We start from the raw sequence: 13,259 nt of genomic DNA, 5'->3' as shown, positions 1-13,259 counted from the left end.
AAATTAAAACTCAAATGCAACATATGCATAGAGGCATATGTGACACATAGCCATAATACCCAATTCTTGATCTATGCCTTTAAACCTTGACCACATGATGTGAAACCATCTCTCAACCTAATATAACACTAAATTGACCTTAACCCAAGTCCAAGTAAAGCAAGATCAACAATCTACAAGTTTAATGAAATATGACACATCACCTCTTATGTGTTATGGCCATTTTTGCAAATCTTTGAGCAAGACCATTTGAATTGGTTTCAATGGTTGGGAAATGTTTCTATACTACTAAGAATCACATTTGAGTCAAGAAATATCAAATAAATTGGAGAGAAATCAAATGGTGAGGAATTCCCAATTTCACTCACATACACATAAGGCCAATTTTGCAAATCTTCACCAAAGTCCACCATTGCTTGATCTCTTGCTTGTAGAATGTTTATATATGATAAACAAACACAATTGCATCAAAGAAACCTAAATCAAAGCAAATCTCAAAATCAACATACATGTGATAATGGTCATATTGCCATTTTATAAAATGTTCACTACTTTACCCCCTGGTTTTGACTTTTCTTCAAACCAAACTTGGTCAACCAAAGCCATGTCATCCAAGACCAGGTCAAGGTGAGTAACTTTAATGTTGACCACTTTGACCAGAGAGTTGACCATTGCTCACAATAGTCAAGCCAAGTTGCAACTTTGAACTCAATTCTAGTTTCTCTCAAAATTTAGAAATTTTGCAAACCAACTCCAAACCTCAAACCAAGACCACCAATGAGTGCCAAACATTATTTAGAACCCATCCATGCAGAAATTTGGTCAAAATCTCACACATAGAAAACCTTTGCTTGTATTATATGTGGAGCACATAGAGTAAACATTAGGGTACAACCCCTCACCAACTATGTACCACCTCTCACCCCCTCTCTCTTTGGCTCACCAATAGTGCTTTGTACTCACCAAGGACCTCACCTAACCTAGCCATGCTCACCTAGCACAAGGACACACCATGACATAGTGCATGTCACATAAACTTTGGCCATAAATATTCTTACAAGCTCTAGACCTCTTCAACCTAGATAACCTTGTCAAATAGTCTAGTCTCAACCCATTTTAGCAAGCCATGACCTCAGAGACCCAAGGAGATGCACAAATGATCAAGAACACATCATGCCGGCCCACCCTAGTCACCACCATGCCACCACTTGCTCCCTCTCTTCCCCTCTCTCTCTAACCATGTCCTGGAAGCTTGCCTCACTCCCCTGTACCTGCTGGCGCGAGCCCTGGCCAGTAGACGCACGGCATCACACAGAACACGACGTGGTCACCATGGCCAGATCGTGCCAGAGTGTGCACGACCCAGCCACAGGACGCGCCAGGACGCCCTCCGTTCCCGTTGACTCCGACCATCCCCAACCCTCTCCTCTCTCCTACGCCACCACCACGGTACCCTCTACCTCCTGGACATCGCCATTGGACCGCCAGTGCCCTGTAGACGACGACGCCATCGATGCCATCCGCCACTGCTGCCAGAGTGCGAGGACGATGACGATCGCCACAGACCGCCATTTTCTGCGCCGTCAAGTCCCACACACTCACAATGACGTCGCCTACCCGCCTGCGTCAGCTCCCAACCCTCTCGACCACTGTATCGTCGTAGTCATCCACGACCTACCCCGCCCCCTCGGCCTCCTCGGCCAGCTATAAAACGGAGCTCCCCTCTCACTCTCTGAGCACAGCACCATCTTCCCCTACCTCTCCTTGCTCTCCTTACACCTCTTCCCTTGCACATTAGCCACCACGCCGCCCCAATTTCACCACCAGAGCTCGCCGGAGATGCGGAAGACGAAGCCGTCGAATTCGTCCACCTCAGGAGCCGCCGCGACCCTCCCTCGACTCGCCGACGTCGCCTCGGTCGTTTGCCCGCCTCGCCGACCCCGCTAGACGCCGGTAACCTTCCTCCCTGGACCCTCCTGGCCGACCGGCTAGGGTTAGAGCTCGTCGGAGCTCGTCCCCGACGAGGATGAACCCTGGACCGTGGATCTTCCTTTTAATCGGACGGCTGTGGTCGCGTACCGTTTCGGCAACGGCTACGAGCCACTGACAGCGGACCCCGCCATCAGGCCCCTCACGCCCGCGTGGCAGCTCAGCTGGGCCGGCCCATTGAACCTCTCCCTGGCCCAATCTTGTTTCCCGCCCGCGGTTTAAATTCAAATCCGTTTATTTATTTTTCTGTGATATTTGCTATCAGATGCTTTGCTAGAAATCAAATATCTCCAAATCTACTTGGCCATTTTTAGTGAATTTCATATGGTTGGAAAGCCTGTGAAATTATCTATCCAATGCCACTGGATTCAAACCAATAGCTATTGTAGAATTAATGTAGCAAAATAAACAAGACATAGACTTTTCTGACTTAGAATAATTATTAAAAATCAACCCTTTTGAATTTTGAGGTGATTCCACCTCTCATAATTCACATTTAACAAAATCTAATTTATTATGTAAAAATATGATATATGTTCTGTATATGATCATGGGCTAGAAGCAGAATATTGGCTATGTAGTCAATACTAGCTCATTTAAACTATTTCAAATTTTAGGAATCTAAATCTATGAGGTGTAGCACCTCATTTAAATCATTCTCACAAGTGATATGAAGTAATGTGTTGACCTTTAAATGCTTAGGCTCATACTTGCTCACTTGTAGAAGTTAAATCAACATAGTATTCAAATTGCAAAGGTTATTTAAAACACATGAGATGATGAATCTCATTTAAATCACTTTTCTCAAATACTAAGTGTGAAGTGTTGACCTTGGTCAACATGGGAGCACCCCTGGTTATTTGAGAAGATTAAATCTTAAGAAGATTCAATGAGAGGAAATTATTTCTCCAAACCAAAGAGAAACCCTATTTTCAACTTTCAATGAGAGGAAATTATTTTCCTAATGTTAAATAAGGAAACCCTAGAATAATTGTTGGATAAATGTTAAGTAATGATGCTAGATAAATTGTGTGAGCCATTAATGCTAATTAAGAATACTTAAGTGTTGTATGGTGATTATATCCTCGTATTCGTTTATAGACGCTAGTACCGGAGACTATCAAGAAGAAGAAGTCTTCTACCAAGAGGAAGAGCAAGAAAACTTTGATCACATCACCAATCAAGGCAAGCTAATATTCTTGTAAGCTATTACCAATGCAAGCTAGACTAATGCAAACCATTTTGGTTGCAAGTTTATATTCTTGCAAAGTGCAAAGCTCTACAAGAGCAAGGCACCATTACATTTTTACCTTATGAACCTATCCCAAGTTTTTACCTTACAAGCTTTATTTGATTTTATTTATCAAAGTTACTTTTTGATTTATGATTCACTTGGTTGAATTATAGAGTAGTACAAGAGAATCACACTTAGCCTAGCAAGCTCCAAGATACTTAGCACCCCTCATAACTAGTGGCTAGTGCTCAATATTAAAAGTGACTACTCTAGTTGGGAACTTGTGAATTGAAAGGACTTTGAAAACCTTGGAATGATGAGTCATTCTATTGAGAGATTTTGAAGGTGAATATGACTGGTGAATGACTCGGTGGATTTTACAAAAACTGATGGTTGGGTTCGGATGCGATACCATTCCAATTTTACAAGTACCCCCACAATACCTGAATCTGGGTAAGGCTTAGCTGGAAACTTATGTATTTTAGTATGGGTTCCCTCTGAACAAGCGTCATCGGGGTTAGGCCGGAGGCTGCCTCTACAACAAAAGGAATGATGTGAAATGACGTGAAATGAGGTGAATGTCCGGCCCAAGCCCTGTGCAGTTCCCAGGCTGACTGTCTGTCTTCACTGGGAGGCCAAGCTCATGGGGAGAGGTGCCTATACGAGTATGTAAATGAAAGGTTAGGATTGGTAGTTTGCGTACTGCGTACGATAAATCAGGGCCAGTTACCCCTGACGAACTATTGCAATTGTTGTGGCACAAGTGTACAACCTCTGCAGAGTTAAACCTATTCGAATAGCCGCGTCCGCGGTTATGGACAGTTGGAAAGGCCATATTGTTCCGTCATCAGAATTTTTCTAAAAATATGAATGGTGACTTGTGACTTGAGTTGAAAGGTGACTTTGACTTTGAATCACAACTGAGTTGTGGGAATGACACTAATGTTCCCACTTGAGTTAAGTTAGGCAAATGAAAAGTCTTTGTTTACTAAAGTGCTTATGAAATAAAACTGGCTTTATGCAAATGAAACTAGAGCTTAGCATCCCCTTCCATAGTTGATAATACTTACCTTAGTATTAGTTTGCGAGTACTTTAAAAGTACTCATGGCTTTGTCCCTGGCTATTCAAATGGCCAGACTATGAAGAGGAATACCAGAACCCGAAAGAAGGACAGCAGGACGTCTACGACAACTAGGATCACTCCTGACGTCAACAGTTGCCTGTGGAATAGATGGACTACTACTACGCTACTTTCGCTTCCGCTATGTGTTATGTAATGAATAAATAGAACCTCTATTATTGTAATGAGACTGGATCATGTGATCCTTTATTTGTAAGACGATTATGGTATGTAATGGATGATGTGTGGTGATATCAATCTATTATGTCTCGCAAAAACAATATTCCTGGGATTGCGATGAATGGCATAATAGGCATCTGGACTTAAAAATCCGGGTGTTTACAGTCACCGTGTTCGCTTAACGGCGTAAGAGACACGGGGCGGACCGGTCCTGGTATTGCGACCGGTGGCCCATTGTGTTCTTGTTAGCCGAGCTACTTGGTCGATCGTGGATTGCTCGGTCAGCAGCAACAATCGAAGGTCTCGCAGTCCCCGAGTCGCGCACTTTGGGCGATTCGACTCGTGGGGATGGGAGATGAGTTAAGGTCGGCGAGCACTGCAGAATGGTTGGCACATGCGATTTGGAGAGACAAGTGCTTTTCATTAATATTTCTTGAAGTCGCTTACACATTTATGCTAGGTGTAGAACCGGTGGAGAAGGTTGACGTTCCAGGGGCGCTCGACTTCTCTGGTGAGCGGCTCGCCCTTATCGTTCTTGCGTACGTCAGTGAGGTAGTAGGCATCGTTGCCAAGCACGCGGTTGATGGCGAACGGTCCCTCCCACGGGGGAGAAAGCTTGTGCATGCCCTTCTTGTCTTGTATGAGCCGAAGGACGAGGTCGCCTTCTTGGAAGGAGCGACTGCGCACTCGGCGACTATGGTATCGGCGCAGGCCTTGCTGGTAAATGGCCGTTCTGGAGAGTGCGAGGTCTCGTGCCTCGTCGAGGATGTCGACGTTGTCTTGCCGAGATTGCTCGTTTTCTTCTTCGACGTAGTTGGCAACTCGTGGTGAATCATAGGCGATGTCTGTTGGCATGACGGCTTCGGCGCCATACACCAGGAAGAAGGGCGTGTAGCCGGTCGACCTATTTGGTGTTGTGCGAATGCCCCAGAGTACCGAAGATAGTTCTTCGGCCCAGCAGCCGGCCGCGCGCTCCAGGGGTACCATCAGCCGTGGTTTGATCCCATGGAGGATGCTCTGGTTTGCTCTTTCTGCTTGTCCGTTCGACTCGGGGTGTGCGACTGCCACGAGGTCGAGTCGGATGCCCTTTTCTTCGCAGAAGTCAGCCATTTCTCCTTTGGCGAAGTTTGTACCGTTATCCGTGATGATGCTGTGGGGGTAGCCGTAGCGGTAGATCAACTCCCGGAGAAACTTGGTCGCCGTTTTGCCGTCGCATTTTTTGATGGGTTTTGCCTCTATCCACTTGGTGAACTTGTCCACGGCGACGAGGAGATGGGTATATCCGCCGGGCGCCGTTTTGAACTTTCCCACCATGTCCATGCCCCAGACGGCGAATGGCCAGGTGAGGGGTATGGTCTTCAGTGCTGAGCCCGGCATGTGCGACTGGCTGGCGTATTTCTGGCACCCGGCGCATGCGCGAACAATAGCCATGGCGTCGTCGTGAGCTGTTGGCCAGTAGAAGCCATGCCGAAAAGCTTTGGCCACGATCGAGCGGGCGCCTGCATGATGGCCGCAGTCGCCCGCGTGGATGTCCCGGAGGATCTTGCGACTATCTTCGGCGGTGACGCAGCGCTGAAATATCCCGGAGATGCTGCGTTTGTAGAGTTCGTTGTTGATGATGGTAAAGGACTTGCAGCGGCGCACGAGGGTGCGTGCCTCTGTTTCGTCCGTCGGCAGTACCTGGCGCTCGAGGTAGCTGAGGTACGGCTCGGTCCAGTCCCCAGCATTAGAGGCGAGTGCGACTAGGGCGGAGTCAGGTGCAGGTGGTTCGGCGATGTCGATTTCCCGTGGTATGTGCACCGATGAACGGGTGAGGACGTCGAGGAAGACTCCTGGAGGGGGTGGTATCCGCTTGGACCCAAGCCTGGCCAAGGCGTCCGCTTCTTCGTTCTTGCGCCTGTCGATCCACTCGACGACGTGGCTGCCGGCGGCGCCGGCTTGGTCGACTGCTCGTTTGTAGGCGATCATGTTGGCGTCGGAGGCGTCGCAGGTGCCGGACGTCTGGCTGGCGACGAGGTCGGAGTCGCCGAGGCATCGCAGGCGAGTTGCGCCCATCTCCTTTGCGACGCGCATGCCATGGAGGAGTGCTTCATACTCGGCCATATTGTTGGTGCAGGGTTCGAATCGGAGCTGCAAGACATACCGTACGACGTCACCTTTGGGCGAGGTGAGGACGACGCCTGCGCCTGCTTCGAGGTTTTTAGAACCGTCAAAGTGTAGCGTCCAATGCTTGAGGTCGGCCTGGGAGCTCGGCTGCTGTGCTTCTTCCCAGTCGACGAGGAAGTCGGCTAATGCCTGGGACTTGATGGTATGGCGCGACTCGTATGTGATGTTGTGGACGTCGAGTTCGACTGCCCACTTGGCTATCCGTCCGGTTGCGTCACGGTTCCGGATGATGTCGGCGAGTGGAGTTGAAGCAACCACTTTGATGGGGTGCTCGTGGAAGTAAGGGGCCAGTCGCCGCTGGGCCCTCAGTACTGCGTACACCAGTTTTTGGTAGTGCGGGTAGCGCTGCTTTGATTCGATGAGGGCTTCGCTGATGTAGTAGACTGGGCGTTGGATCAGCTGCTCTTTCCCTTCTTCTTTGCGTTCGACGACCATGACTGCACTTATCGCGCGATTCGACGCGGCGACGTATAGCAACATCGTTTCTTGAGGGAGTGGGGCCGCGAGGACAGGTGCATTCCTGAGAGCGTGTTGGAGCTCTTCTAGGGCCTTTTGCGCCTCATCTGTCCACTCGAACAATTCTGATTTCTTCAAGAGGCGATAGAGTGGCGTGGCCTTGTCGCCGAGTCGCGGGATGAAGCGACTTAGTGCCGCGACCCGCCCGGCGAGCTTCTGCGCGTCGACTAGGCAGGTTGGTTGCTTGGTGTGCATGACCGCTGCCGTTTTCTCCGGGTTGGGCTCGATGCCGTGTTTGGAGACGACGTAGCCGAGTAGCTGTCCGGATGGGACTCCGAAGGTGCACTTCAGGGGGTTGAGCTTGATGTTGTACCGCCGCAGGTTTGCGAATGTTTTGGCGAGGTCGGCAACCAGGTCGTCCTGGCGAGTCGACTTCACGACCACGTCGTCTATATAGACGTGGACGTTGCGGCCGATCTGGCTTTCTAGGCAGCTGTTCATGCACCGTTGGTAGGTGGCGCCAGCGTTCCGGAGGCAGTTGGCGCCGTCTGTGGGAAACCTGTCGGCACAAGGCAGGTCATCGGCAGCACCAGTTACGTCCGCGGCGTTCTTACTCGAGTCACCGACGCCGGCAAAGTCAAGAGACCCGATCCGCTGCGGACCCTTCGAATTTGTGCCGCATCGCGAAGAGCTTCACCCGAATTTTATGGCATCGTCTCGCAACACGGAAGCTGTTTTCGGTGGTGTCCACTTCGTCGTCGACTCCGGAGGTTTTCTCCGCCTCCCCGGGGCCGGCGCGTCCCACTCAAAGGCTGAGCCTCAGAAAGGTATCCCATCGGCAGCAACCCTAAAGGCTCCGCCCAGAAGCATACGAGAGAGCAACCGCGAAAATCTCGACGTTGCGGCTGGACAAAGGAAGAGACGAAGGAGTTCGCACCGTGAAGAGGAAGCAGTCCACTCTCGATGCTATGACATGTCATCAATCAGAGGACGCACCCGTTCTCCACACCTCTCAGCTACAGAGCAACTTGAAGCACCGTGTTATCTCCACTCTTATTTCGATCCTAAGGATGGTCGGGAGAAGTCCAGCCATCTGTTAAGGAACTGCCGACACTTCCTTGAGATTCGGCAGTTCTGCGACGATCTTAGAGCTGAAGCCACATCAAGAGTTCGCATAATGGAAGAGAAAGCGAGGTCCTGTGGTCATCAGCCAGAGCCGTATGTACCAGAACCATACGAGCCAATGGAAAAAGACGAATATGAACCAGTCGAGGCATTCCCAGCACTGCGTGGACAGATCAACATGATCCATAAAACCAGCTTTTCGAAAAGGGAAATCAAAAAGTTCTCCCGAGAAGTAAAATACGCAGAAGTTGCCATGGTTGATACGCCGGATTTTATCGATTGGTCAGATCAGAGCATCACCTTCAGCAGGGCGGATCACCCGAAGGCCGTCCCAAGGCCCGGTCACGCGGCCCTCGTTCTGGAAGCTACGTATTGGAGGATACAATATGGGCAAAGTATTTATGGACGGTGGAAGCGGCTTGAACCTCGTTATTCGCCAAAGACAATGAGGGCAATGGGTTTAACAGTCGACATGCTAAAAGAATCCGACACAGGGTTCCACGGCATTATACCGACTCGACCCGCCTACTCGCTGGGTAAAACATCATTGGACGTAGTCTTCGGCACGCCCAGTAATTTCAGGAAAGAAAGGATTGAGTTCGAGGTAGTCGACTGGGAATCTCAGTACCACGCCATCCTCGGCAGACCTGCGTTTGCCAAATTCATGGCCGTGCCTCATTATGCATACCTAAAGCTAAAGATGCCAGGCAACAACGGGACCCCAATAACCATCCACGGCAGCTTCGCTCGGTCAGACAACTGCGACAGGGAGTTTCAGAAGATCGCCTCGAAATTTGGAGCCAAGGAAGAACTCAACGCGAACGACGCCATTACAGATTACACACAGCCACCAGCCGACAATCAAAACGCAAGATCCGATGAGTTCGATACTGCAAAGGAAACCAAGAAACTGCAGGTGCACCCTACTGATCCAAAGAAGACGGTCAATACTTCGGCTGACCTTACTGACGCATAGGAAAGCGCGCTCATCGAGTTCCTCCGTGAGCGCTGGGACATATTTGCATGGGAACCATCCGATATGCCAGGTATCGCCAGGGAACTCGCTGAGCACGCCCTAAATGTTGACCCAACAGCCAAACCCATACAGCAATCAATGCGACGATTCTCTGAACCGAAGAGAAGAGCAATTGGAGAAGAAGTTAATCGGCTCCGCAAGGCGGGATTTATTCGGGAGCTTAAGGAATCCGAATGGGTGGCCAATCCCGTCATGGTGCCAAAGAAGGACACAACCGCCCTCCGCATGTGCATCGATTACACCGGCCTTAACAAGCATTGCCCGAAAGATCATTTCCCATTACCTCGAATAGACCAGATAGTCGACTCCACGGCCGGGTGCGACCGTCTTTCTTTCCTCGATGCATACTCTGGTTACAACCAGATCAAGCTGAAGAAGGAAGACCAAGAGCTAACCGCGTTCATCACCCCGCACGGCGTTTTTTGTTACAACGTCATGACCTTCGGGTTAAAAAATGCGGGAGCCACCTACCAACGCTGCATGCAAGCTTGCCTTGCGGAGCAGATTGGAAGAAATATCGAGGTTTACATCGACGACATCGTGGTGAAAACAAAGCACGCAGCCACACTCATCGATGACTTACGGGAAACCTTCGACAATCTGGACAGATACAAAATCAAGTTGAATCCCAAAAAATGCTTCTTCGGAGTACCGGGAGGACAAGTACTTGGGTACTTCATATCAGCCAGAGGAATCGAAGCCAATCCCCTAAAGATCAAAGCTATTCTTGATATGGAGCCGCCAAAGAATCTGCACCAAGTGCAGTAGTTGGCATGCCGGCTAGCAGCACTCAGCAGGTTCATTGCGAAACTAGGGGAGAAAGCCTTGCCCTTCTACAACCTGATGAAGAAATCGGAAAAATTCGAGTGGACTAAGGAGGCACAGGAATCCTTCGACAACTTAAAGAAGATCTTATCGACCTCCCCAGTACTCGTGACTCCGCACGAGAAGGAGACGTTGCTCATGTACATAGCTGCAACAGCACAAGTCTTCAGTAGCGTCCTAGTCGTCGAGCGAGAGGAAGCAGGGAGAGTTCACGGTGTGCAGAGGCCCGTTTATTACCTCAGCGAAGTACTCACTCCTGCAAGGCAGAGGTATCCCCATCACCAGAAGCTAGCGTATGCAGTGTGGCGGTCGGCTCGCAAGTTGCGGCACTACTTCACGGAGCACCCGATTAAAGTAGTAAGCGAAGCACCCCTGAAGAGCATAATGACCAATCTGGAAGCCACGGGTCGAGTATCCCATCGAGAGTTGACTGGTGTGGTTTCGATGAGAAGGTCATGGCCGTGTAGCAGTAGGCGCCGAGCGGCGTTATGAACGCCGTCTTCTCCTGGTCTTCCTTGGCCATCTTTATTTGGTTGTAGCCGGAATACGCATCGAGGAAGCATAGCGACTCGGAACCAGCGACCGCGTCGATAATCTGGTCGATTCGCGGTAGAACGAATGGGTCCTTGGGGCAGGCGCGGTTCAGGCTTGTGTAATCGATACACATGCGCCACGGCCTGTTTTTCTTCAGCACCAAAACTGGGTTTGCCAGCCACTTGGGGTGCTTGATTTCTATGATGAAACCGGCGGCGAGTAGCCGGTTCACCTCTTCGGCGATTGCACGCCGGCGCTCTTCTCCCACGGGCCGCATCGCCTGCCTAACGGGGCGTGCGGTGGGGTCGATGTGTAATTTGTGCTCAGCAAGTTCTCTCGGGACACCTGGCATGTCAGACGGTTTCCATGCAAAGATATCTCGATTCTCACGGAGGAACTTGATGAGCGCGCTTTCCTATTGGGCGGACAGACCCGTCCCAATGGTAACCTGCCTACTCGAATCATTTTCTACAAGGTCTACTTGGCGAGTATCGGTAGTAGGTTTGAAGGTCGCTGCAGGCGAGTCGAGCTCAGTCGGCTTCTCGAGGATGGTGGGGTCGTTGCTGTCGACCGGGTACTTGGCGAGCTCGGCGTTGTTGTCGACTTCTTCGGCGATGACGGCGTCGGCGAGCTTGGCGATGTCGTCCTCGCACTCCAGCGCCATTGCCGGGTCGCCGTGGATGGTTATGATACCGCGGGGCCCGGGCATCTTCATCATGTTGTAGGCGTAATAGGGCGCGGCCATGAATCTGGCGAACGCCTGGCGACCGAGGACGCAGTGGTATGGGCTGCGGAAGTTGACCACCTCGAATGTTATCCGCTCGGTGCGGTAATTCACAGGCGTGCCGAAGGTGACTGGCAGCGTGACCTTGCCGATTGGAAAGGCTTTCCGCCCTGGGACGATGCCGTGGAACGTGACTTTGGTGTCTTCAAGGCGCGAGTCCGGCAGACCGAGTCGCTGGAAGGTTTCGTAGTACATTATATTAATGGAGCTTCCTCCGTCCATCAGAGTCTTCGGGAGCCAGTAGTCGGCCACTTTGGGCCTGACGACTAGCGCCACTCGGCCTGGGTATTCAATGCGTGGGGCGTGGTCCTCACGACTCCACGTGATGCTTTGCTCGGACCAGTTGAGCCAGCGGGGCACGTCGACTGAGACTGCGTGCACGGCGACTGCCCTGGAGAGGACTTTCCGATCGTGGCGGTCGCCGACCCCGGTGAAGGTGTGTAGCGAGCCGGCGCTACGTCCGAATCCGTCTTCTTTACTCTGGTCCTGGTCCTTGGCGCAGTCCTTGTGCTGGTTACCGCTGTGGGCTTCTTTGGCGCGGCGGGCTCTCTCGATCTGCTTCAGGGAATAGCAGTTTCCAGTCGTGTGGTTGGAGGGCTTGCCCTCCCTGCTGTGGTAGATGCATGGGGCATCTAGCAAGCTGTGCGCGTCGAACCGCTTGGGCTGAGGCCGGTCCTCTTTTGGTGCGCGGTTCTCTCGCCGGAACGACTTCGGGTCGCGTTGCTCGTAGTCGGCATTGGCGACGAGTTCCGTGTGGCCACCATCGGCGCGGCGTTTGCCGCCACTGGACCGGCCGCTGAACCGGTAGTCGCTGCGGCGGTTGTCCGAGTGAGTGGGGCGGCGATTGCGCCGCTGGCCGTACTCGTCGTCCGAGTCGACTGTGGGGTCTTCGTCGGCGTAGCGCAGGGCGATGTCGAAGAGCTCGGCGATGGAGATGTTATCCCTGCTGACTCGACGGAGCTTCGCGCTGAGTGGTTCATATCGGCAGCACCTTCGGAAGTAGTAGATTGCCGTGTCGGTGCTGATGCCGCTGGAGGTCGTCCACATGTCTTGCCAGCGTTGTACCCATCGGTGAGTCGATTCGCGTGGGCCTTGAACACAGCGGTCCAGGTCTTCTATGGTTGTTGCACGCGTGTACGCGCTGGCGAAGTGTTGGATGAAGGCGGCCCTGGCTTCGTCCCATGAATCGATGCTGTTTGGTGTGAGGGTGTTGAACCAATGACGGTTCACTCCGTCCATCATGAGGGGCAGGTAGCGGGCGGCGAGTAGCTCGAAATAACCCAAGATGCCCATCGCCATGGTGTACGAGTCGATCCAGACCGTGGGGTCGATATGTGTGTCGTACTTTTCAATGTCACGAGGGCCCTTGAACCCAACCGGGTAGGGCTCGCCTCTTATCATGGGGCCGAAACATGCCGGTCCTACCCGGTTAAACGCGCTCTGGCGCGGGGCCTCGTCGGCGAGGCGGTCATTTGCCCGGTTGCGCGCTCGCCACTCTTGGTCGTTGAGGATGTGAGTGCGTGCGTCAATCGCTTGCCCGTTCGCGGCGACCATCGCTCGCGCAGGTCGCGGCTCGACTCGATGATTAGTCGAATGGGCGGCTCGTGGCGCTGGAGGTGGGCAATTGTTGACGTTGACGACTGTGTGGTTCGCCGCGGCTGACAACGCAGCTCTGCTCGCCGAGTAGAGCCGTCCTTGAGAGTCGGCGGCAGCGTGTTGCTGTTCCAGAGCTTTGGCGACTAAAGCCTTGGCGTGCTGTACGAAGATAGCACCCTCCCCTATTTCAGGGAGGTTGGCGAGGGCGGCTTG

General features: G+C 51.8%; 1 protein-coding gene across 1 annotated transcript; it reads right to left on the bottom strand.

The window, feature by feature from the left end:
* Window positions 1-4,980: 4,980 nt before the first annotated feature.
* LOC139838201 (uncharacterized) lies at window positions 4,981-13,004 on the bottom strand. The gene is made up of 5 exons (XM_071827577.1): window positions 12,551-13,004; window positions 11,115-12,328; window positions 10,522-10,655; window positions 5,658-7,705; window positions 4,981-5,555 (listed from the first exon to the last, which is right to left on the bottom strand). The coding sequence occupies exons 1-5, from the start codon at window positions 13,002-13,004 to the stop codon at window positions 4,981-4,983; spliced, it is 4,425 nt and encodes a 1,474-aa protein (XP_071683678.1).
* Between the last annotated feature and the right edge of the window lie 255 nt (window positions 13,005-13,259).

This window comes from Lolium perenne, chromosome 3, assembly GCF_019359855.2.
Source record: "Lolium perenne isolate Kyuss_39 chromosome 3, Kyuss_2.0, whole genome shotgun sequence".
NCBI lineage: Eukaryota > Viridiplantae > Streptophyta > Magnoliopsida > Poales > Poaceae > Lolium > Lolium perenne.
The sequence above is the reverse complement of the archived record's forward strand: the minus strand, read 5'-3'. Positions and strand labels throughout refer to the sequence as shown.